This window comes from Dipodomys merriami, unplaced genomic scaffold, assembly GCF_024711535.1.
Source record: "Dipodomys merriami isolate MVZ:Mamm:240054 unplaced genomic scaffold, mDipMer1.0.p SCAF_9, whole genome shotgun sequence".
Lineage (NCBI taxonomy): Eukaryota > Metazoa > Chordata > Mammalia > Rodentia > Heteromyidae > Dipodomys > Dipodomys merriami.
Genome location: NW_027206512.1, coordinates 19,303,454 through 19,329,898, shown reverse-complemented (window position 1 = coordinate 19,329,898; position 26,445 = coordinate 19,303,454). Strand labels below are relative to the sequence as shown.

Genomic DNA, 26,445 nt, shown 5'->3' with positions numbered 1-26,445 from the left:
GAGAAACACATATTTAAGAAAATAAAGCAACGTAATCAGAAAACTTTAAAAACAGAATTTAGCATTATTGAAATGGTTGAAACATAAAAATGATGAATGTCCTCAAAAAGGATTAAAACACACAGCTGAATATAGTTTAAAAAAATCAATTCAGGAAAGGATAATTCAACAATTTAGATGAGAAATTCAGCAAAGAAAGAGAAAATAGAAATTTTCTAAAATCTCAATGAAATCATCACTAGATTAAATCAACAGATTACATCAACCAGAAGAACATATTAGGTATTGAAGACTGAATTATTGCATTTGGATAACAATAAAGGAAAAAATCATAATCACAACATTCTTTGGGTTATATTTAAGAAACCAAACATGAATATGTGATATAGAAATTGTATCTAAGAACTAAAAGCATTGAAAACTTCAATAAAATTATAGAAAATGTTTTCCAAAATCAAGTGAAAAAAATGGATATCCAAGTACATGAGGCATTAAAAACCTCATATCTGCACAGAGAAAATAACCCATGAGATTTACATAGTTAAAATACCAAAAGTAAAAAATAAAGAGTATTAAAGATTAAAAAGAGAATTACCAATAACTTACAAAAGCAATTCTTATCAGGATTACTGACCAACATAAAGGCCAGGACAGCATGAACTAATGTATTCCAAGTTCTAAAAGTAACTACCAACCAAAACAACTATACCCAGCAAAGTTATCCTTAAAAAGTGAAAGAGAAATAAAGACATCTCATGCAAAGTGTAAACAAAACAATTTATGGTGACTAAGCCCGTAAGAACATATTTACAGGAACACTATACACAGATGAAGAAAAAAGATATACACAAACACAAGACCAAGCGGGGGGGGGGGGGGGGGGGGCGGGGGCGGGGATCTCATAAGAGGAATAAACAAATGAGTAGTATTCTAATATTAACTTCATAAACTATCAAATGTGTAAGATACAGGGGGAAGAAATCAGTAAACAACTCAATAATGACTCTTAAATGTAAACAGTAAAATGTAAAAGTTACAGACTGGATCAATGAAAAACGGCTCTCTACTAGAAACTTGCCTCACTGACAAAGATATAAAAATTGAAAAAATGGAAAACAAAATTTCAAGAAAACTAAAGATGACAGGAAGCAAGAATACCTGTATGCATGGACAACGACTTCTACTCAAAATTAGTCTGAGGTGATAAAGGTTACAATATGTTAATGAAAATACTCATCAAAAACTTTAATAATTATAAATAACCAGCAACATTATAGTCACCAACTGTTGATGTGCCCAATTTTATAAAACAAACAGTACTAGACATAAAGGGATAAATAGGACCAAAAACCATGTTAGCATGTGACTTCCATACCCAACTCTCATCAGTAGACCACCCAGACTAAACTCTTAACAAGGGAACATCAGAATTAGACTGTACTATAGATCAAAATGACTTGACATATATAGCTCATCTTACTCCAGAGAGACAGAACATATGTTCTTCTCAGGAGCCTGTGAATTTTCTCCAAAGTAGATCTGATTTCAAGCCAGAAACTAAGTGTTATCAAATATAAAATACTGAAATAATTTCTTATATCTAATTAAAGTTGAAATAACAAGACAATCTACAGAAACTATACAAACAGGGAGGTAGAAAAATATACTTCTGAATCATCAGTGGATCACTAACAAAATCAGAGGGGAATCTTAGAAATTCCTAGATTTAAATGAAAAGGAAAACACAACTTACCAGAACCTCTGGAATACAGGAAGGGCAGTTCTAATAGGGAAGTTTATAGCTATGAGGACCTAAATTAAAAAATCAGAATAATCTCAAATAAATAATGTAATGACATACCTCAAGGACATAGAAAAACAAGAACAAGCCAAACCTAAAATTAGCAAATAGAAATAGAGATCAGGAAAGATATTATTGAAATGGAGACCAAAGAGCAAAACAAAAGGATTATCTGCAAGAAATTAAAGACTTAGATTTTCAAAAATATAAACAGGATTGCAAATCCTTAGCCAAACTACGCAAAAGAATAAAAAACACCAACTAATAAAATTGGAGGTGTTGTCTAGCAAGTGAAGACACTGACATCAAAACTCCAGTAATACTGACAGATATAACAGGCGTAAAACAGGATACTACACAGGTACCACCAAAACCCAACAAATTATGTAATATTCTAAACACTACAACAAACTGGAAAACTTAGAACAATGGATATATTCCTGGACGATATTTCTAGATAAAATAGAATAAAGAGGACATGAACAACTTAAATTTATACTGAGCAAGAGTTTTGAAAAAGTAACATTTCCCAAAATAAAAAACTCAGAACCAGAAAAACTCACTGCTGAATGCCAGCAGACCTTTAGAGAACATCAATTCTCCTCAAGCTATTCTGTAAAACAAAAATAAAGGGAATGCTATCAAAGTCATTCTATACCTTGGAACATAAAAAGAAAAGTACAGACCCAGAAAAGACATAGACCCAAGCATTCCTAATGAAATACTTGTAAACCAAATTCAACAACATACTAAAAAAAAAATCATATGCCAACACCAAGATGGCTTTCATCCCAGAGATGCAAAGGTGGTTCAATATATGCAAATCAATAAATGTAACAATCACATAAACAGTGTAAAGGACAAAAATCATGAGATTATCTCAACAGATGCAAAAATAAATTTTTGATCAAAATCAGCATAACTTCACAGTAAGAACCCTGAAGAGACTAGGAATTGAAAGTACTTCAACATAATAAAAACTGTATGACAAACCAGTAGCCAACACTCTACTTTTAAAAAAGGAAAAACTGTGGGCTGGGAAGGTGGCTCAGTGGTAGAGTGCTTGCCTTGCATGCCTAAGGCCCTAGGTTTGATTCCCCAGCACCACATAAGCAAAAAGACAAAAGCCAGAAGTGGCGCTATGGCTCAAGTGGTAGAGCGCTAGCCTTGAGCTGAAGAGCTGAGGGGCAGCGCCCAGGCCCAGAGTTCAGGCCCCACGACCGGACCCCCCCAAAAAATAAAATAAAATAAAAAATTTTTAAAAAAGGAAAAACTGAAAGCATTTCCTCTGAAAATTAGAAATGAGACTACTATGTACATTCTAGCCATTCAAAATAGTGCTTGAAACTGGGCACCGGTGGCTCATGCCTGTAATCCTACCTACTCAAGAGTCTGAGATCTGAGGATTGTGGTTCAAAGCCAGCCTGGGCATGGAAGGCTGTGAAACTTTTATCTCCAATAAACCACCAAAAAACTGGAAGCGGCATTGTGGCTCATGTGGTAGAGTGCTAGCCTTGAGCTGAAGAGCTGAAGGACAGCACTCAGGCAGAGAGTTCAAGCCCCATGACCAACAAAAACAAAAATTTAAAAAAAAAAAAGTGCTTGAATTAACAACAGAAGCATTAAGGCAAAAAATAAATAGGATACAAACAGAAATTGTAACCTTATTTGCAAAGAGTATAACTCTGTACTTAAAACATGCTATCAACTTCACCAGAAAAATCACATATAATAGGCATAAAATCAAAGAAAGAACTCAGTAAGCATACAACACACACACACACACACACACACACACACACACACATACACACACACACACACACACACACACACACAACAAATGAGTAGAATACAATACTAGGAAAACTATCACATTCATTCCTCTTTAGGGGGAAAAAAAACCCACTGTGGAATAGACCTAACCCAGGAGGTAAAAGATCTCTACAATGAAAACTCAAGTACAAAGAAAAAGTTACAAATACACTAAAATACATAAAGACCTCTCTCATACTCATGATTGGCAAACTTAATATTGCAAAAATAGTTATATTACCAAAAAACCCTCCAAATTCCACATAATCCTTATCAAATTTGAGTAAGCTTTCACAAGCACAAAGCTTATATGGCTGCATAAGATATTCCAAATATCCAACACTATCTTGAGCATTAAAAAGAAATGCTGGAAGTATTCCAATCCCTGTTACCAAATTATAATTCACAGCTATAGAAACAAGGACAGCATGTTACTGACACAAAAACAACACACAGACCAATAGAACAGAACAAATGACTAAATGAAAGAAAAGCATTATTACCACCTGATTCTCAAAGAGGTAGGGGGAAAAAACAACAAAGGTTGGGCAAAAGCCTGCCTCCTCAACAAATGATGCTGAGACAACTGGCTATTGACATGGAGAAGACTGAAACCAGACGGCTATAAATCACCTTGTACAAAAATCAACTCAAAATGGATCAAAGATCTTAATGTTTTATTTGAAACTACTGGAAACACAAGGAAAATCCCTTGACAATACAGGCATAAGCAACACCTTTGTGAGACTTGAAAAGATCAGAAAATAAAACCAAAAGTTGACAAGTAGGTTGATCAAATTAAAAAGCTTCTGCACATCAAATGACATAACTACCAGGTGAAGATACAGTCTACAGATAGGAAGAAAATCTTTGTTAGTGTTGACTGGACCAACAGGATGAAAGTACAATGAAGTCCAAATATTAAGCACCCCAAAAAAAAAGTAATCCCACCAATGTGTGTGAAATGAACTAAACAGTTCTTAAAAGCACTACATAAAGAAATGTTTAACCTTCTGAACTAAGCTTCTTAACTTAATACAAATCAAAATGACACTGAGATTCTATCTCCATTCCAGTCAGAATGACTGTTACCCAAAAAAAGAAAAAGACAAACAACAAAAATAAATGCTGACAAGAATCTAGGGAAAAAGAACCCTAATATACTATTCATGGGAATGTAGTTAGTGTAGTTACTTAGAACTCATAGTTGATATTCCTCAAACATTCAAACTAAAAAAATACCAAAATATCTTGTTTTATCACTCTTGAGCATGAAAGGAATTTAAGTCATGATACAATAAAGACAGGTGCATACCCATGTTAGCTGCACTACTATTTACAGTAACAAGTTTATACAATCAGCCTAGATGCCCATCAACAGATGAAAAAAATGTTTTATATATAGTATACTTATACATAATGGAATGTTATTCAGGCATAAAGAATGAAATTACATTATTTTGCAGAAGACTAGATGGACATGGAGATCAAAACTAAGTCAGGTTCAACAACAACAACAAAAAATCTCATGTGAAACTGTGCACCAGTGGCTCAAGCCTATAATCTAGTAACTCAAGAGGCTAAGATCTGGAGGACTGCAGTTTAAAGCTAGCCCAGACAGAAAAGTCTGAGAGACTCAACCTCAAATTAACAAGCAAAATACAGAACTGAAGATATGGCTCAGTGGTAGAGCAGTAGCTATGAGGTAGAAAGTGACTGCAAGAGGCCCTGAGTTCAAGCCCCATTATCAACACAAACAAAAATGTTTTCTCCTTTATGCAGAATCTAGACACACACACACACACACACACACACACACACACACACACACACACACACACACACACACACACTAATTAAATGCAGGTTGTTCACAAAGAAATATGGAGGTTGGAGGAGAGGATAGGAATAAATATGATCCAAATACATCATATCGATATTACAAAATACAATGAAATCTACTAAAAACTATTAACAAGGGAAAAGTAAAAGGGAGGGGTACAGGGAATTAATCTGGTTTTGTTGGTTTGGGTTTTGGGTGGTTTCTTTTTTATAGTCCTAGGACTTGAACACAGGATGTAGGCAATGTCTCTAAGTTTTTTCACTCAAGGCTAGTTAGTGCTCTACTACTTGAGCAACAGCTCCACTTTCTGGCTTTTTGGTGATTAACTTGAGATAAGAATCCATGGGCTTTCCTGCCTGGGCTGGTTTCTAATTATGATCCTTAGCCACCTGCGCAGCGAGGATTAAAGGCATGAGCCATCAGTGACTGACTTTGAGTCTTTTTTGTTTTGGTTTGGTTTTTGCCAGTCCTAGGGCTTGAACTCAGGGCCTGTTTGTGTGCTACTGAGGAATCAAACCCAAGGTTTAATGTATGCTAGGCAAACACTACCACTAAGCCACATTCCCAGTCTGAATCATTTTTTAATTGCTTTAAGTAGTTGTACAAAAGGGGTTAGTGAATAGTCAGCATGTCAATTTGTAAGTACAATGCAGCTTGATAAATAACCCTTTCATCATTCTCCCCCATCCCTCTCACCCTCTCATTTTTTCTAGGTTCTTTTTTATTATTATTACATTCTTATTGTTATTATAAAGGTGATCTACAGAGATACTACTGTTTCAAAACTCAGGTAATGAGTACATTTCTTTTCAGACAATGTCACTCACTCCTTCCTTCACTCTCTTCCCAGTTTTTCCTCTTATTCCCCCCCACAAGATGTATTGTTAATTTCCAATATAGTGTCTACTGAGTAACACTGCTGCATCTGTTCATCCTTGTCCCTCCATTTCTGTACTCAATTTTTCTAGTTTCATTGGGCATGCACTGAATATTATGGTTGCATTCTCCTCCCTTCCTTTCCTCATTCCTTTACCCCTCTATGCAGAGGATGAATTTAATCACAGTACAACACACTAATCTACATTGATCAACTGCAAAATAAAAGTCTTTCTGTTCAACTGGTAATTGCTAATTTTAAAAATGATAAACCTAATCTAGGAGCCAGTGGCTCACGCCTGTAATCCTAGCTACTCAGGAGGCTGAGATCTGAGGATCACGGTTCAAAGCCAGCCCGGGCAGGAAAGATGGTAAGACTCCTATCTCCAATAAACCACAGAAGTGGTGCTGTGGCTCAAGTGGTAGAGTGCTCGCCTTGATCTGAAGAGCTGAGGGACAGCGCCCAGGCCTAGAGTTCAAGCCCCATAACCAACCAAAAAAAAAAAAAATGATAAAGCTAAAAACAAAACATCCTAAGCTTTGATCTCTACCTATCCTTTAGATGCTCAAGCAGGAAATAAAGGATAATGAAGGCTCACTTAGCACTGAAAGTGGGCCCCAAACATAGAGCCACTTGGGCAAAGAATAGGAACTTAATGGTTCCAGTCTTAAGAAAATCTGTCTCACTAGCTCATTACTAAACTGAATATACACTTAAGTGGCCACACAGAACAAAGAATACAGATTATTTTGGAAAAGTAATTAAAGCTATGTAAAAACTACAAGCTACAACAACAATCAGAAGACTAAAATTCTGGTTTCAGAGTTATCACATTTACTTAATAACGCCCAAATAAAAAAGTTGTAAAAGTCACAAAGAATAAAGAGGGAAGAGAAATAAAATAAATAAATAAATAAAAAGAGGGGTTGTCATTACCACAAAACTAAGCCAAACATTTAAGATACAAAAAAGGTCCCTGTTGTTGGGTGGTTCATCTTACAAGTTCTCAATTCTATGATGCTTCAAAAATGATACCTGTTCAAATTTTGACTTTGTTAGGGATGAGGGTAGTCTAAGGTTTAAACTATAAAGGCCTTGCCCTTTCACAATTGTTAGGAAAGTAACCATTTGAGCCATGACCCCAGTGCTTTTTCTTTGGTCGGCTGTGGGGCTTGAACTCTAGGACTGGGCACTGTCCCTCAGCTCTTCAGCTCAAGGTGAGTGCTCTACCACTTGAGCCACAGCGCCACTTCCAGTTTTCTGGTGGTTAATTGGAGATAAGAGTCTCACAGACTTTCCTGCCTGGCCCGGCTTTGAACTTTGATCCTCCTATCTCAAACTCTTTAGTAGCTAAGATTACAGGCGTGAGCCACCAGTGCCCAGCTCCCAGCTCTTTTTGCTTTAATAATTTTTCAGAAAACTGAAACTGGATCATATTTTTTAAAAATCAACTAAAATAAAAGACTTAAATAAAAGGCCTAAAATTAAGACATTACTAGAAAACAAAGTAAAAGTATCAAGATCTTACGCTGGTCAAAGACATTTTTCATATGACTGTAAAGACAGAGGTAGTCCTAGTGTAAGTGGGAAGGGGGCAGGGGTGGAACAGGTGGTGCAAGCTTGGTCAGGTAGTACTTAGGTAAAAGAACCTTGAAGAGATGAAACCAAGTGGAAGTATATGTCATAAGGATACTACACTTAGTGGGCTGGGAAGGTGGCTCAGTGGTAGAGCGCTTGCCTTGCATGAGGCCCTGGATTCGATTCCTCAGCACCACATAAGCAGAAAAAGCCAGAAGTGGCACTTTGGCTCGAGTGGTAGAGTGCTAGTCTTGAGCTGAAGAGCTGAGGGACAGCGCCCAGGCCCCAGAGTTCAGGCCCCATGACTGGCAAAAAAAAAAAAAAAAAAAAAAGGATACTACACTTAGAAGGAACTAATGGGGGCTGGGAAGGTGGCTCAGTGGTAGAGCGCTTGCCTTGCATGCATGAGGCCCTGAGTTCGATTCCTCAGCACCACATAACCAGAAAAAAAAAGTCGGAAGTGGCGCTATGGCTCAAGTGGTAAAGTGCTAGCTTTGAGCTGAAGAACTGAGGGACAGCACCCAGGCCCAGAGTTCAGGCCCATGACCGGATCCCCCCACCCGCCCCCCCCAAAAAAAAATAAAGAGAAGGAACTAATGTAGCTCTTACATCAATAAACTACTTACATTAATTTTCATTGACAGCAGATTTCTTGGGGGGGGGGGGGGGGCGGTCCAGTTGTGCGGCCTGAACTCTAGGCCTGGGCGCTGTCCCTCAGCTCTTCAGTTCAAGGCTAGCGCTCTACCACTTGAGCCACAGCGCCACTTCCGGCTTTTTCTTTTTGCTTATGTGGTGCTGAGGAATCGAACCCAGGGCCTCAGGCATGCAAGGCAAGCGCTTTACCACTGACCCACCTTCCTAGCCCATCAATTTACATTGTTTATAGACTACAGCAATCAGAATCAAACAAATCAAACAAACAAACAAGTACCCTTCTTTACTTTGTAAATTACTCAGCCTCTGGTATTTTGTTAGAGCAACACACACCAAGAGTATAATGGGATTAAGCCACAAGAAAAATTTCCCATAAAAGACTAGAATTAATAGTGAGAATAGCAAAAACACAAAAATCTCAATAACATATAAGCAAAACAAGTACTCTGACCACATGAACAAAACATCAGACTACTAAAAAAAAAAAGTACCTTAGTTGTTAAAAAAGCAAAAATTTCTAACAATATAGAAAATCTAATACTATTTACTATTTGATCTACTAGACAATAAATATAAAGCTCTGTGCCTAACAATAAAATTAACCACCTGGAGGCCATAAAGAATCAAAAATCCAGGAAAGCTAATGGCCAAGAAGTTTTAAATGCACATTTAAATAGAATGAAGAGCACACATCTACTTTATTTGCAAACATATACCAAAAAAATACTTAAAAACTGTTGAAGAGAGGCAACAATTGTGCTTCCTTCTGCATTCTTGATTCCAAAGCTTATCTGTCTCCTGACACTGAGCAGTTTCAGTAGCTACTTATAGGCAACTAAATAGCTCAAGGCAACTACAGCATAACTACCATGTAATTCTTCCCTTGGGGAAGCAGAACTAGCTTTTTGCTGCTTGTTACAATATTTTCTATTTGCTTGAAAAGTGCTGGACACCTGATCCTGAATTACAACATAATTGCAACATAAATGCACTCTGTACATGCATCTGGACCCATTTCATTGCTTGTTCTTTGTTACTGACAGAATCTCCTGTCTTCTTTTCCACTATGGAAATGTAGCTAATAGCCTATTAATTGGGTAAAATCTGAGTCTTCAGTTATTGACAGGTCTAATCAAAATAAGTCTAGCAAAGCCGGGCGCTGGTGGCTCACGCCTGTAATCCTAGCTACTCAGGAGGCTGAGATCTGAGGATCGCAGTTCAAAGCCAGCCCGGGCAGGAGAGACCGTGAGACTCCTATCTCCAATAAACCACCAGAAAACCGGAAGTGGCGCTGTAGCTCAAGTGGTAGAGTGCTCGCCTTGAGCTGAAGAGCTGAGGGACAGCGCCCAGGCCCAGAGTTCAAGCCCCACGACCAACAAAAAAATAAAAAATAAAAATAAGTCTAGCAATGTATAAAAGCATTTAACATGACCAAACTGGGTTTATCACTGGAACGACTATATTATGTCGTATTATGTCGTATACATATTATAGTATGTATCTATTCCCTATATTTATATTCATAACAAGCATTCAAAAATATGTAGTAATATATACACATATTCACCACATTAGGTTGTGAAATTTTTTTAAAACATGATAATCTCAATAGATTAAGAAAGGCATTTGATAAACTATCAGAACAAGGATAAAAAAAATAGGAATAAAGAGAAACTACCAGAACCTAAACTAAACTTTTTAAGCAAAGACACAGGATAAATATCAGACTTTAGTTTTTGTGTTATTGCTCTTTGAAAAGGATCCCACTACTACATATCTCAGTATGTCCTAGAACTTGGAATCATCCTAGAACTTGAAATCCTCCTGTCTCCTGGATATTGCAATTATGGACAGGCACTACTGCAGCTTCTATATACTACTTGAGTGTAAGGATAAAAGGGAGAAAATGTGGGAAAACAAAGGAAGGGGTGAGTGACATTAGTAAAAAACAGAGGCTGGCCTATGATTGTAGCTACTCAGGAGGCTGAGATCTGAGGATCATGATTCAAAGCCAGCCTAGGCAGAAATGTCCATGAGACTCAATATCTCCAATTCATCATAAAAAAGCCAGAAGTGGAGCTATGACTCAAGTGGTAGAGCAGAAAAGACCTGAGTTCAAAAACCAGTATTGCTTTTAAAAAAATAGAAAAAAATAGTAATAGAATGAAAGTATAATAGTTACACAAATTTGACCACTAGAACAGAATATAGATCAGAAAAGTAAACTTACCATATTAGATATGAGGAAGGTGACTTTGCTGAACAGTGGGAAAAGGAAAACTGTCATAAATAACAGTGAGAAGACTGTATACATACATAATTAAGTCCTCCTCAAATTAGAGCATCACACCACATTTTAAAAATAACTTCTGGGCTGGAAAGGTAGCTCAGTGGCAGAGTGCTTGCCTTGCATGTATGAGGCCCTGGGTTCAATTCCTCAGTACCACATAAACAGAAAAGGCCGGAACAAAGGCCGGAAGAGGTGCTGTGGTTCAAGTCGTAGAGCATAATAGCGCCCAGAGTTCAATCCCCATGACCAACAACAACAACAAAAATAACTTCTAAGTGGACCGATCAATTAATTATGAAGGGCAAAACTTAACTTTGATAGGAAAAAAACATTGGTAGGGAAGGTTTAACAAAATACAAAATACAGTAATAAGATTTTATTCAAGTACTAATTCAAAATATCTGCTTATTAAAAGATAGCACAAAGGAAAAAAGAAAGCCATGTAGCAGGAAAAGACATTTAGAACTCCTAATCAGTAAGAAATGATCCAATCAAAAACAGGAAACCAACAGCAGTACTTTCAAAGAACTTATTATTGCCAATAAATACAAAAACACATGTTCAGTCTTATCAGCAATTGGGAAAATGAAAATTAAGAGTACAATTAGAGGCTGTTTCATATTCATAGTTGGCAGAACTTTTGAAACTTTGACAACACAAACTATTGGAAAGAAGACAAAATGGAAAACTATGTAAATCTGGAAGTGTAATTTAGAACAACTGGTTTGTAAAACATTACGAGCCTGACACCAGTGTCTTATGCCTATAATCCCAGTTACTCAGGAAGCTAAGACTTAAAAGAATCACAGTTTAAAGCCAGCCCAGGCAGACAAACAGATCCCAGAGATTCTTATCTCCAGAACAACAAGCAAAAAGCTAGAACTGGAGATGTGCTTCAGGTAGTAAGGTACAAACTTGAACCAAAGAACTAAATGTGAGGACTGAGTCCAAGATCCAGTACCAGCACACAACCACACACACACAAACACACAAACCCTTTTATGGCATTCACTTAAGGCGAAAGATGCAGATTTCTATAACCCAACAAACTCAATTCCATTCTTATGAACTGTATCAGCATATACTAAAATGTTCATGGATATACTCATTCAGTAGCCAAAGGAAAGAAAATAAAAAGAAACCACACAAACACATCAGAATGTAACACAACATTGAATCAAATGTAGTTACATGTATGCTTCAAAAGGCCTGAATCATAAAAACAACACTGAATAAAAAGTCTTTGGAAATAATATTTAGTAGAATTCCATTTAAAGTTCAGGTATTTTTAACAAATACGTATGAAATTGCAATGTCTAAATTCAAGACAATAATAATCTCTAGAAGCAGGAAGACATAACAAGGAAAGAAAACATCAGAAAAAGGGACAGAGGATCTTCATCAATATACTACAATGTTCCTATTTTCCTATAATCTCACCAGCAAAACTATTTTCTCAATTTTTTTTTCAATTCTTCCAATCTGATAAGAGAACAATGGTAAATGAATATATTTAAAATCTGCCATTTCTATTATCAGGCATAAGGTTCATCAATACTCTGTATTTTAACTAGTTGTATCCTTAAATAGAAACTAGTAATATATTCTTTACTAGAATGTTCTTATATTGATTCTGGTAGCTCAGATGTAACACAGAAATAAGTACTTTGCCTCCTAAATCAAAGATAATTACAGTTTTCAAGTGCCTTTTACAAAAGGTATTGATACAATTGTGTAATAGTGTAGCACTATTCAGTTAATTATTTTCTTTAATATGAGTGCCATTATTCTTTTATATTATGATGTATTTCAAGATCAAATTTTATTTTAAGGAAGATAAACTAGAAATATTTAGAACTATTGAAGTCCTCCATACTTTTATGACTTGGACATTATTGTCTTTAATGCATGAGAGCATCTCACTGGGCCATATGGCAGACAAAGTACTGCTTCACACCCAAGGGCAAGAAATCAAAACTACTTTAAAACAGCTGTATGGGAATTGTTTTTACTTTTGTCTTTGCTTCCACAAAATCAACACATTTGGACTTCATTTAAGACACTTTAAAGAAAACACTTTCAAATTACTGAATCTGCCTACAGTTTTGCAATGCTCATCTAATTCCTCAAATAATCTATCACTCCTCAAGATAGAATTTACAGAAATTAGTTTGCTGGGTCAGGATGATGACAATCATTATTAAAATTTCAGTATCTATGATTCCAAGGAAGAAAAGGAAAACTTTTTCCAGTTTCAAGATAAAATGGAATCTCACAGGCAGCTTATTCTCATTGTGTCTTTTAACAATATAGCAGGCTACCATTAAAATATGCTATTTTTTTCTTTATTTGGTGACATAAGGTCCTAATTGTACCTATTAAGACTGAGAAATTTCAAATTTACCTTCCAAAATATATAAAGCTACTATTAGAGACTTTTTATTCCTTCAATTGCTCATAAAGTTTTTTCTGTTTTTATCATCTTGAACTTTTTTTTTTTTAAGACAGGAGGCATTCCAGTTTTCTTTTCCTTCCTTTCTTCCTTGTTCTTCTGAACTGGATCACTTGACTAGAAAATGGATCTGAATGAAAACCAAAGAGATCCACAAGAGAGAAAGGGATGAAATACAGTATAGATTTCAGCATTCCTAATCTGAAATTCAGAAATGAATCTAGGTATGTTGGTGTTTCCCTGTAATTATAAGGCTTAGGATGCTCAGGCATCAGGGATCTCAAGTTCTAGGTGTCAGCTTGAAGTACATGGACACATTTTTTCTCCAGGAGGAAACAAAAAATCATGAATGATCAAAAATCCAAAACTTTTTGAGAACTGACACAATGCATTAAGGGGAAAATTCTGCTCTAATCTCATATGATGTGTCCTAGTCAAAATTCAGGTGCAGTAAAAATCATATGTAAGTATACTATTATAGTTTTGGACTAGGTGTATATGGCATTCATAAAAAATGTTTCCATATCTTAGGTATGGTAAACAATTCTAAAATGACCATGGTTGTGCTGGTGGCTTTAGTGAAACTTCATTTGTAGTCCTTTGGGAAAATATTTACATTTACATTTTATCCCCAACATACTTCATTATGTGAAAATGCACTGAACTTTTGAAAATATCAAAACCTATACTACTCAACCTATATTTACCATGCAACAAATTGAAACATAATTAGGAGTTTATCCATAGGCATGAACAAAGTTCAGTAACAGCTAGTGAAACAAAGCTGCTATCTGACAGAATAGACATCTGAGATTCTAATGAATGTGTATCAATACAAAAAAAAATGTTAGTGCTGGATCCCAGTGGTTCACGCCGCCTGTAATCCCAGCTGCTCAGGAGGCTGAGATATGAGAAAGTTCAAAGCCAGCCCAGGCAGTAATGTCCATGAGACTCTTTAACCACCAGAAAACCAGAAGTGGTGCTATGGCTCAAGTGGTAGAGCACTTGCCTTAAGCTGCAGAGCTCAGCGACAGCACCTAGGCCTAGAGTTCAAGCCCCACAACCAACAACAACAACAAAAAAAGGAAGGTCAAACATCGTAATTTTAACACTAACATATTAACTAATAAAATGAAGGCCTGAATGGATATTCAGAATCTATTCTGTTGATACTTAAGTATAAATTTTCTGGGACCATGTCTCTATGTGAAATAAAACAGTAAAATCATGAAAAAGGATGAAATGTTAACATTTGGTTTTTCAGAAATATTGCCTGCTACTAAGGGTTAAGTTAGGTGGGCTCAATTTTATTAATGCATTACTAATGTGTTAATATCAGAAGGAAGAAATAGTTCTGTTTAATGCTGAAAGAAATGCTATTCTTCACAAATGACAAAAAATTATAAATTACTGTATAAGTGTAAAATTTCATACTCTTTGAATCTAAGATCATAAAAATAACAATCATTACAAAATTTTAGTTCATCAAGAGTGACAGAATTGCCTCTACTGCATCTCTTAATGATTATTTCAACTAATTAAAATACAGCATATAGAAGGTAAGATCAAAAAAAAAAAAAAAAAAGTAGGTAAGATCAGTTCGCTGCCAATGACTACAATGCTAATCAGAAGTTCGAGATCTGAAGATTGTAATTTGAAGCCAGCCCAGGCAGGAAAGAACATGAAACTCCTATCTTCAATTAACCATAAAAAGCCAGAAGTAAAAGTGTGGTTCAAGTGGTAGTAGAGTACTATCCCTGAGAGAAAAGCTAAGAAAGAAAACACACCAAGTTTAAGCCTTCATATCATTGCATATTCATACATACATCATTGCATATTCATACACACATACACACAAACCACACACACACCCCAAAACCTTCATACCATTGTGTACATACACTCACACACCAAAAGTAAGGTGAAATGTCCCAACTAACATATTTCAAATACTTCAGTTTAATCCTCATTCTCAAAATCATTCTAAAACTTGATCTATAGTGGAACCAAAACAGTCTTTAAAAGGATCATAATACTGATTGCTAATGCATCATTTCTCTTAAGTCACTCACCTGTCAAACCTAGAGTTTGTAGCTGGAAGAGCCGACCAAGTTCATAAGGCAAAACCCGTAACTGATTGTGATTTAAAAGCAATTCCCTGTTTAAAAAGAAAATTAGTTTAATATATGACAATTAATATCTTCATTTGCCATTCATAAACTTCTCTGTAACAAACTATGATGTTCAGAATCAAGGTATTTCTCCATGCTGACCCCAAAATGCCATGCAATAGTAAAGTGCTATAAAATAGGTAAATGTCAAATATTCACAGGGATTCTATCATTACTAATTCTCTAGCACATATAAAAGCAGAAGTATTAGTAATTTCACATTCTTAAACTAAATCTACCCTCTTTACTCTCATCCAAAATGCTGTCAGATGTGTAACGAAGTGACAGACATCATTCTATCAAAACATAACGAGATGAGCGTGAATCTTGCTTAAAATGCAGAAAAATGTAAATTTTATACAAACTTTAGGATCATCTTTTATAACTTATTATGAATCTAGTTACAGCAAAATACTATGAAAACAAAAGACAAAGTACATCCAAGAAGTAGAACAAAATATTCTGACACTCATTAACAGATTATTAAAGCAGAGAATAAAATACATGAGACCAGGACAGCATGGATGGGAAAGGTAAGTTTATGATTACAAAATTTGGGGCAGAAACAATGAGAAGTACAAGTTGTCATGTCCAAAACTAGCTTTACAACGGGGGGGGGGGGAGGAGAAGGATTGGGATTGGGGGGGAGAGGGGAGGCTGGGAAGGGATGTGAAGGGTAAACAAAGGAGGAGGCTGCAATGCTTGGTAAGAAATGTACGCATTATCCTGCCCACGTAATTGTAACTCCTCTGTACAGTATGTTCACAAATAAAATAAAATTAAATTAAAAAAAATTGGGGGCAGAGTACAGAATAATGAGTACTTGCATTAATAGATAACCAAAAGTTTAAAAATATTCAAATAACCACCTCAGGGATAGACTGTAAAGACCAACGGATAAGTTCAATCTTAAACATGTGATAGCAATTGTTTTTTATTATTACTTAGGCCAGGTGCTGGTGGCTCACACCTGTAATGAAAGAACTCAGGGAGCTGAGATCTCAAGATCAAGGTTCAGACTTTCCTAGCCTAGGCAGGAAAGTCTGTAAGAGACTTATCTCCAATTAACCATGATAAAGCTGGAAATGGAACTGTTACTCAACTGGTGGGGCATTAGTCTTGAGCAAAAGAGCACAAGGACAACACCCAGACCCTGAGTTCAAGTCCCAGAACCAGCAAAAAAAAAAATAAAAATATATATATATGTATATATGTGTGTGTGATATAAATATAAAATATTTTAAATATAAATATAATATGTAGATTTAAATGTTTATATAATTTACATAACAAAATTATAGATTATATAATTTATAAATTATATATTATAGATGATGCTATATAATATTGTATATTATGATTGTATAATTATATATGTTTATATACATTGTATATTTTATAATATATACTTAAATATATAAATTATGTAAAATACTTTAAAAATATAAAAGAAATTTTCTTTGCTTAGCTGAAAAGGCAGAAAGCCAAGTCATAGGGATCATTTTTTTTTTTTTTTTTTTTTTTTTTTTTTTTGGTCGGTCGTGGGGCTTGAACTCTGGGCCTGAGCGCTGTCCCTCAGCTCTTCAGCTCAAGGCGAGCGCTCTACCACTTGAGCTACAGCGCCACTTCCAGTTTTCTGGTGGTTTATTGGAGATAGGAGTCTCACAGTCTCTCCTGCCCGGGCTGGCTTTGAACCGCGATCCTCAGATCTCAGCCTCCTGAGTAGCTAGGATTACAGGCGTGAGCCACCAGCGCCCGGCTGTAGGGATCATTTTTATAAGACAACATTTTTGCAAATTTTTTTCCTATAAGAAATTATCTTAGGGTTAAAATTTTGAAATATATTTCAACTATATATGAAACCAGCATGAAGAACCTCCATGAAAGTTGATCAATAGCAGGCAAGAAAGTAGAAAAGACAAGTAAGCCCTTTTGGTGAGGACTGGATAGTATGAAGGATTAACAAAGAGGATGAATGAAGATGAATATGGTCAAAGTAGACTTACGAATAAAAGTAGACAATGAAACCTGTTGACATTGTTTTTAGGAAGGGGGAAAAGGGTAAGGATAATAGAGAGGGTGAGAGAGATTAACTGGATCACATGGTATACATGTGTGGAAATGTCAATGAGCCCCTCCCCCTTTTTTTTTTGTGGGTCATGGAGCTTGAACTCTGGGCCTGGGCGCTGTCCCTCAGCCCTTCAGCTCAAGGCTAGTGCTCTACACTTGAGCCACAGCACCACTTCCAATTTTCTGGTAGTTAATTGGAGATAAGAGTTTCACAGGGGCTGGGAAGGTGGCTCAGTGGTAGAGTGCTTGCCTTGCATGCATGAGGCCCTGGGTTCGATTCCTCAGCACCACATAAGCAAAAAGAAAAAAGCCGGAAGTGGTGCTGTGACTCAAGTGGTAGAGCACTAGCCTTGAGCTGAAGAGCTGAGGGACAGCGCCCAGGCCCAGAATTCAGGCCCCACGACTGGACCCAAAAAAAAAAAAAAAAAAAAAGTTTCACAGACTTTCTTGCCCAGGCTGGCTTTGAACTATGATTCTCAGATCTCAGCCTCCTGAGTAGCTACGATTACAGGCATGAGGCTCTGGCACCCGGCCAATGAAACCCCTCTTGTATAACTTATCATTGCTTAAAAAAAAAAAAAAAAACCTCTTAAAAGAATCTTTTTGTGTTTCATTAAGGACTTGTGATATGAAATATAAATATGCATAGCCTTACATAACTACGATGTTTCTAAAATTATTGTTTATAAGTAAATCATTTTATCAAAAATTTCTGAACATTCTCTTCAGACTGTAGTCTAAAGTAAGACTTTTAACCTTATCCCAGCTAAAGACTGTCAAAAGAAACTGATATAAAGAAATAGAAATACAAAGAAAAAGAAATATTCAGTGGAGGTCAAATTAAGCAGTGTGCTTAGTTTGATGTTCACCAACATGGAAATTCCACTGCAAAAATGAGTAATTAGGGGCACACGATTGGAGAGAGGAAAGGTAAACAAATGCACTCACTATAGTCAATGCACATTGTGTAAATATTGAACTAGGATAGGAATGAGAGAGAGCAATAGGAAAGAATGATGGGCCGGGTGCTGGTGGCTCATGCTTGTAATCCTAGCTACTCAAGAGGCTAAAATCTGAGGATTATGGTTCAAAGCCAGCCCAGGCAGGAAAGTTCATGAGACTTTTATCTCCAATAAACCACCAGAAAACAGGAAGTAGCACTGTGGCTCAAGTGGTAGAGCACTAGTCTTGAGCTGAAGAGCTGAGGGACAGCACCCAGGCCCAGAGTTCAAGCCCCACAACCAAAAAAAAAAAAGAATGATAGAAGGGCTAACAATGATCAGTACTCATGACCTGACTTGAACTGTAACCTTTTTGTACAACTACTTAGTAGCAATAATAATAATAATAATAGGCCAAGAGCTACAGCTCATGCCTGTAATCCTACTCAGAAGGCTAAGACCTGAGGACCTCGGTTCAAAGCAAGCCCAAGAAGGAAAGTTCATCAATCTTTTTTCTCCAATTAACTACTAGAAAACTGTGACTCAAGTGATAAAGTGCTGGCCTTGAGTCAAAACACTCAGGGACAGCACTCAAGCCAAGTTCAAGATCCAGAACCTGCACACAGCACACACAAAAAAAGAAAAGTCAAAGCAACAAAAAAAAGTATCTTATGATTTTAACTGGTAAATTTATTTATGAATTTTGACTTTAATATTTTCTTACCTGAGAGACACCATGTTTCCTAGTTCTGCTGGTAAACTTCTGAGTTTATTGGATGACAGATCCAGGTAAACCAGATTATGAAGCTTGGCAATATCAGGTGGAATGCGAGTAAGGTTATTGTCATTAAGGTGTAGCGCTGTCAAGTGTGTCAAAGACCAAAGTGATGTACTTAAGCTCCGCACTTTACCTAAAAGGCAAAATATTAAAGCATAAAACTCTAGGCCCAGCCGGGCGCCAGTGGCTCACACCTGTAATCCTAGCTACTCAGGAGGCTGAGATCTGAGGATCTCAGTTTAAAGCCAGCCCAAGCAGGAAAGTCCATGAGACTATTATCTCCAATAAACCACCAGAAAACTGGAAGTGGCGCTGTGGCTTAAGTGGTAGAGTGCTTGCCTTGAGCTGAAGAGCTGAGGGATAGGGCTGGGAAGGTGGCTCAGTGGTAGACTGCTTGCCTTGCATGCATGAGGCCCTGGGCTCAATACCTCAGCACTACATAAGCAGAAAAAGCTGAAAATGGCACTATGACTTAAGTGGTAGAGCGCTAGCCTTGAGCTGAAGAGCTGAGGGACAGCGCCCAAGTCCAGAGTTCAAGCCCCACAACCAAAAAACAAAAAACAAAAAAACACTCTAGGGCTGGGAAGGTGGCCCAGTGGTAGAGCGCTTGTCTTGCATGCATGAGGCCCAGGGTTTGATTCCTCGGCACCACATAAGCAAAAAAGAAAAAAGCCAGAAGTGGTGCTATGGCTCAAGTAGTAGAGCACTAGCCTTGAGCTGAAGAGCTGAAGGACAGCACCCAGGCCCAGAGTTCAGGCCCCACGACCGGACCCCCCCCCCCAAAAAAAAATCACTCTAGGCCTACAACCAAAGTTAAACTACAAGCTAAAATGTAAATACACACAGATATTGTACACCCCATACAATGTACTGATATTCTAATCAAATTTAAAACCACATAACTGCTTCCAAATACATGTGACCTTCAATTCACACCATTTTTGCTTAACCATCACTCCTTTTCATGGCCTACCTGTATTAAATGATAAAACAAAAACCCATGCTGTCATATCTTAAGGATAAAGAATGAGGCTACAAGCCCAGCACCAGTGGCTCATGCCTGTAATCCTAGCTATTCAGGAAGTAAGACCTGAGGATTATGGTTCAAAGCCAGCCTGGGCAGAAAAGTCCATGAGATTCATCTCCAATTAACCACCAGAAAACCAGAAGGGGTGCTGTGGCTCAAGTGGTAGAGCACTTGCCTTGAGCACCCGGGCCCAGAGTTCAAGCCACATGACAGACCAAAAAAAAAAAAGGCTGCATTGAGCTTTTACAGTAAATCAGTGCACTTTTTAAATTAATACCCATACACAACTATTTCTCACATATTTCATGACAGTTATTACTGTAAAACTCACTATATCCAATGCCTGAATTAGTCAGAAAACTTTAAACAAAAATAAGTTACTATGATTTAGACCCAATCTTTTGTTAGCCATCACAAAAGCACTATACCCCCAAAGTAAACTTCCCCAGATTTCTGATATAAAATTAGATATTAACAACTCTGGCTTAAGATTTATCTTTAAATGCAACACATTCAAGGAAACATGCACCAAGTTCTATCAGTCAGTACCTGTGTAGAGAACAAACTATATCAGAATACCTACCAGCTCCAGAGTTCAGACTTTACCGTTTATCAGCTTCTAAAGGCCCTCAGCTATTATGAAGTGGGATGTTATATAAACTATACAAAACAATTCATATGAATATTGTTTTATACAAAAATTGTTTTTTATTGTAAAACAAAACATTGTTTTATAAAAATAAGGTAAAAACATTTGCACAAAGACTGGTAAGGTAGCAGTGGGAAAAAAAAGGACAAACAGATCTATTCAACAGACAACCAAAAATTTCATCTTCTGTTCTGAGTTCTACCACAGTGATACAGCTACAAATACTAAGAAAGTGTCAACTACAAATTTTAATTTTAGGAGGAAACAAAATTTTCAACTAAAAAGGCTCTACGAAGAAACTAATTTCAGTTTTCTCAACCTTTCACAGTGTCTTTCATCAAGAACAATTCTGCTCGTATAAGTCATCATGTTTCTTTAGACATGGATCTGTGGCATATTTTGTCTTTTCTTGTTTTCTATGATCTTGATAATTTGGGGGTTAGTAGTTGGGCATTCTGTTGAATTTCCTTCAGCTTATATTTGATGTTTTTCTATTAGTGGTTATGTATTTTTATGAATGATATTGTACTTTTAACAAATTTTAATAATGTTCTGTAACAAAAAGTTATTGCACATTTCTTATAACAAATAGATAGCTTTTGGGCTGGGAGGTAGCTCAGTGGCAAAGTGCTTGCCTAGCAAGTGCAACATCCTGGGTTCGATCCCCAGTTCCAAAGACAACAACAAAAAAAAAAAATAATACAGTTAAAAAAGCAAATTGCTTCTAAGTTTTCTTCTTTGCTCACACGTAGGAGAATGACAGACATTTACTTTACAAAGATTACTCAGATATGGACAAAATTATACACAGCCAGCTGTCAGTGTCTCATGACTAGCTACTCTGGATGCTGAGATCTGAGAAACAAGGTCCAAAGCCAGTCCAGTCAAGAAAGTACAGAGACTCTTAACTCCAATTAACTACAGAAAGTGGGAAATCCAGCTATAGCTCATGTAGTAACGCACTAGCCTTGAGTAAAAATACTCACCGACAGTGGCCAGAATCTGAGTTCAAACCTCAGGACTGGTACATGCACACACACGCATGCACACACACACACACACACACACACACACACACACACACACACACACACACGCAAATTTATTCTATCACAAGAACCTGATTCCTAGTTTTATTTAGAAAATGAACATCCAACATCCTCTACTTCAAATGATAACTCTTGCTTTAGTCAATTAATCTCAAAAGAGAATGTACACCAAACACTATTACCTTAGCAATTTTGCATGTTTTCCATTAGCCCATCTTTTTTTGTTTTTTGGGTTTTTTTGGTCCGGTCATGGGGCCTGAACTCTGGGCCTGGGCGCTGTCCCTCAACTCTTCAGCTCAAGGCTAGCACTCTACTACTTGAGCCATAGCACCACTCCCTGCTTTTTTCTTTTTGCTTATGGGGTGCTGAGGAATCGAACCCAGGGCCTCATGCATGCAAGGCAAGCGCTCTACCACTGAGCCACCTTCCCAGCCCCTCCATTAGCCCATCTTTAAAAAAAAAAAAAAAAGCACAACAAAGCAGTGGTAGCCCACACCTGTGATCCTAGCTAGGCTCACAGTTCAAAACCTGCCTAGGCAGGAAAATCCCTAAGACTCTTATCTCCAATTAATCACCAAAAAGCCAGAAGTGGAGCTGTGCTCAAGTGGTAGAATCCCAATTTTGAGCCAAAAAGCTATAGGACAACACCTGAGGATCACTACAAACACAAAAGTACAACAAAGAAATAAACGTAGCAATATTCTTGTTCATTATTACAATTATGTCCCAGATAAAATGCCCCAGCTTTTACTCACCCGAGATTTCTAATTCTGCCCAGTGAGATTTTTTCCCATTGGCTACCTCCTCTGCTGACATGATGGTATAAATTCTGCGAGGATCTGGAGGATCATATTTTTCCTTTGGCATCCCTATTAGTCTGTGGGGAAAAAAAAATGAAACAATCAAAATTACTACAGTCCTATTAAAAAGAGACAGAATAAGATAGTATGTTTTCTTTTCCTCATTGCAGGCTAGCAAATAAATTTACACTACAAATTCTCACTTGAAGGAAAACACATCTGCAGTATGCAATGCTCTTGTAGATACCCATTAACAGACACATACGGAAAAATGCAAACTAGTTATCACACACTAGGCTGCAATGAACACTGTGGTTCCTTCTTAAGCCCCTCTCTTCACTTGACTATTGCTTTCCTAGAAAAGACAACCACCTTCCTGAATGGACTCTGATTAGGAGAATAAGGTTCTATTAAGATATCCTAAAACAATCAGCTCATAACATCCCCCTTGACACAGAGATTAAAAGTATCTAATAATCAAAACATCCTAGGACTCATTCTATCTTTATGGGAAAACCAGGGTGCCCTCTCCTGCTGATCATAAATAAAGAATATAGTCCAGAACCACTGCAGGCAGCCATTCAACTACAAAGGAAGCCAGCCACAGAACACAAATCTAGAAAAGAGAAACAAAGCCAAAGTCTTCAGTGAGTCTCATGTGTTAGACAAACAAGGTAGTATATTTTCCTTACTAAGGTAATTTGACTTTTGTTCTCTGTATTTCCCATCAAACACCTCCTTCTTAGGTGATTGCATATTTTGTTGGTTAGCCTGGGCCATTCTTGATTTATGTCTACAGTCCTAAATAATGATTTTTATCATTACTCTCAAAAGTGTCCTATTGGATAACTTACATGGTCACTATGACCAAAACTAGTACATGTGGTCTTCATAAAGTATATACAGTCTTCTTCATAATCAGAAAACAATTATCTATCATGACCAACTTAGACATAAAACTGCTCGAATGCTGGGCACCACTGACTCACTCCCGTAACCCTAGCTACTCAAGAGGCTGAGATCTGAGGACTGAAGTTCAAAATGGTTTTGGTTTGATGTGCATATCCACATTGATACTCGGGCTTGAACTCGAGCCTGGGTACCATCCCTGAGCTTTTTCACCCAAGGTTTATGCTGTTCCACTTGAACCAGAGCTCTACTTCCAGCTCCTGGCTGGTTAGAGAGAGGAGTCTCATGGACTTTTCTACCCACACTAACATCAAACCACAATACTCTATGAAGCTGAACTAAGTTAATAAATATTCTAAATTAAGTGTTACTTTCAGGTGGTTTGAAATGTGTTAAATGGATAAGGAAAAATGGTGTTCTATATCATATAAAGAAATTTAAGCTAGTTTAATAGAGTACAATCAAACTTTCCCACATCACAAGTTATAGGGAAATACTAATTTTTGTCTACCTACTTGAAGAAAGTTTTTCAAATTTGTTAATCTATTAACAGTAATTAGTTCCCAAGCCTCTAGATTAAACTCAATTTCAACATACGATGTGGGTGATACTAATCCATATTTCTCCTTAAATGTTTTTTTCTATAAATGTTGTATAAAATCAAATCGCACTAAGAATATGATTAGTTTTCAAAGAGGAGAAAACATGATTTCTTCCACATGTTTTACATAAAATGTTTCTTTAAAACAAAAATTAAAGATGTCAGGTGGTAGTGGCTGAGAGGAAAGAGCTAAGGACCAATTGGAAGCCAGTCCATGCAAGAAAGTCCTGGGCAGTCTCATCTCCAAGTAAGTATGCATAATTGAGCTATGGCTCAAGTGGTAGAGAGCAAAAAAGCACAGGGATAGCACCGAGGCCCTGAGTTCAAGCCCCAGGACCAGCACTAAAAATAAATGGACTCATCACCTTGCTCATGTAATTGTAACTCCTCTGTACAGTATCTTTACAATTAAAAATATATATTTAAAAATTAAAAAATAATCCATTGTAATAAACAATTAAATGGCGACTCACTGGTACCTGCTGAATAACTGTACAACTGAGTTCAAATTTCTAGTTCAGACAAAATAAACACACACATACACACTACTGTACATTGAAAGGCACAGAAACTGCCTGTGGGCCTTTTTGTGTGTGATTTTTAGAGGGTCTCACTATACAGCCCAAGCTGGATCTATGTAGCCAAGACTTGCTTGAATTCATGATTCTCCTACCTTAGCCTCCACCCAGCACCTTCTGGAATAGACATGTGCCACTACAACCACCTATATGCCCTTTGGCCTTGAGGCGAATTTAAAATTACATTTCCTATGAGTGTCTAATTTCTACATCATATTAATTCCCAAAGGAACTTTCCATTAATTAGGTTTTCTAGTACACCAGAGAATACTAATATATAGAGAGAACCTATTTGTATAAACGAAGTGAGCTAAAAAATCCCTTAGTAACAACAGCTTGTAACTTCCCAGTCTTGAAACCATTTCAACACTGAAACACTGACTATACAAGCTGTTTTTAACTTGCCTTCCATTCTCTGTTCCACCTTTGCAGCTTTTGGACAATCTACTGTAAATGTCCTGAGACTAGCCATTAGTCCTGAACAAAAACTCTATTATCTACTACTTCTTGGTCTCTATATGAACTGTGCTATCTAAAAGTAAAATAATCTCTATTACTAACAGCTAATTAAACATGATCATAGTAAAAATTGATAAATTATTACAAATTGTCCCACTAAACAAAAATTTCAGGTAATTCTATAAAATACTGACTTGCTGGAAAATTATTTCAATTCTTAATTTCAAGCAATGTTATATGTAATACTAGAATATTCTACATAGAAAAATCTAAGTTGGTGTTTCCAACAGTACAAATAAAATTAACTATAAACATGCTATTTCAATGAATAACCTGTTATAAAGCATACATGAAATACATCCAAATATTCTATTACTACAGAATCATATGAAGCTAAGAAAATAAGATAGCACACTGCTCCTTAAGAAAATAATCTGAGAAAAATCAGAGAAGTATTAAAAGCTACAACTAAACTTCTGTAGCTGTTGTAGCAATATATGTATGTATGAGTGTATATATATATATGTGCATATGTATATGTATGTATGTGTGTATATCCTGAAGCATGTGTAAAGATATAAGCACTAGGGCACTAAACCACAATTTCTGTCTCACTATACATATCTAAGTTTAAAATCACTTTATAGTTCAGCATGTTACTTCACTTAGAATTTAGATTGAGAATACTACAAACATCTTGAGTACTTCCTAAGGAAGCAAAAACTTCTAATAATCCCACCCTAAAACACAAACATTAAGTACTTATTTATATCCATAGAAATATTAAGTGATCAAAAAAATATTAAGTGATCAGCTCAACAGTTTACAAAATCAATCAGGCAGAGATGCAGATGCTAATAGGGTTGAAGAACAAAAAACTAAGCCTACATAAGAGATTTCAGCTGACATTTTAGAACTATTCATTTTTAATGGCTAATTACATTTTACACATTCTCAAATAAGTCTATCTCGGATTGTCATTTATTCTCAAAGGCTACAGAACATATTGTCAGCTTATGGTAATCCTAAGTGCTTAGCAAACACCCTAAGATAAAGAACAATTTCCTTAGTAAGAGCCTAGATGCCTTTGGTCTCTTAAGTCC

The 26,445-nt window shown here is 36.6% G+C and overlaps 1 protein-coding gene across 3 annotated transcripts in view; it reads right to left on the bottom strand.

Annotated features, from left to right (window-relative positions):
• The window catches only part of Cnot6l (CCR4-NOT transcription complex subunit 6 like), a 92,019-nt gene that overhangs the window by 43,025 nt on the left and 22,549 nt on the right, over positions 1-26,445 (bottom strand). For all 3 annotated transcript variants that reach the window (XM_070012559.1, XM_070012558.1, XM_070012557.1), the window contains exons 2-4: positions 22,751-22,872; positions 19,217-19,403; positions 15,383-15,468 (exon numbers count right to left, since the gene is read on the bottom strand). In XM_070012559.1, coding sequence (XP_069868660.1) covers positions 15,383-15,468; positions 19,217-19,403; positions 22,751-22,862 — 385 coding nt within the window. In that variant the 5' untranslated portion in view covers positions 22,863-22,872. The remainder of the gene's footprint in view (positions 1-15,382; positions 15,469-19,216; positions 19,404-22,750; positions 22,873-26,445) is intronic.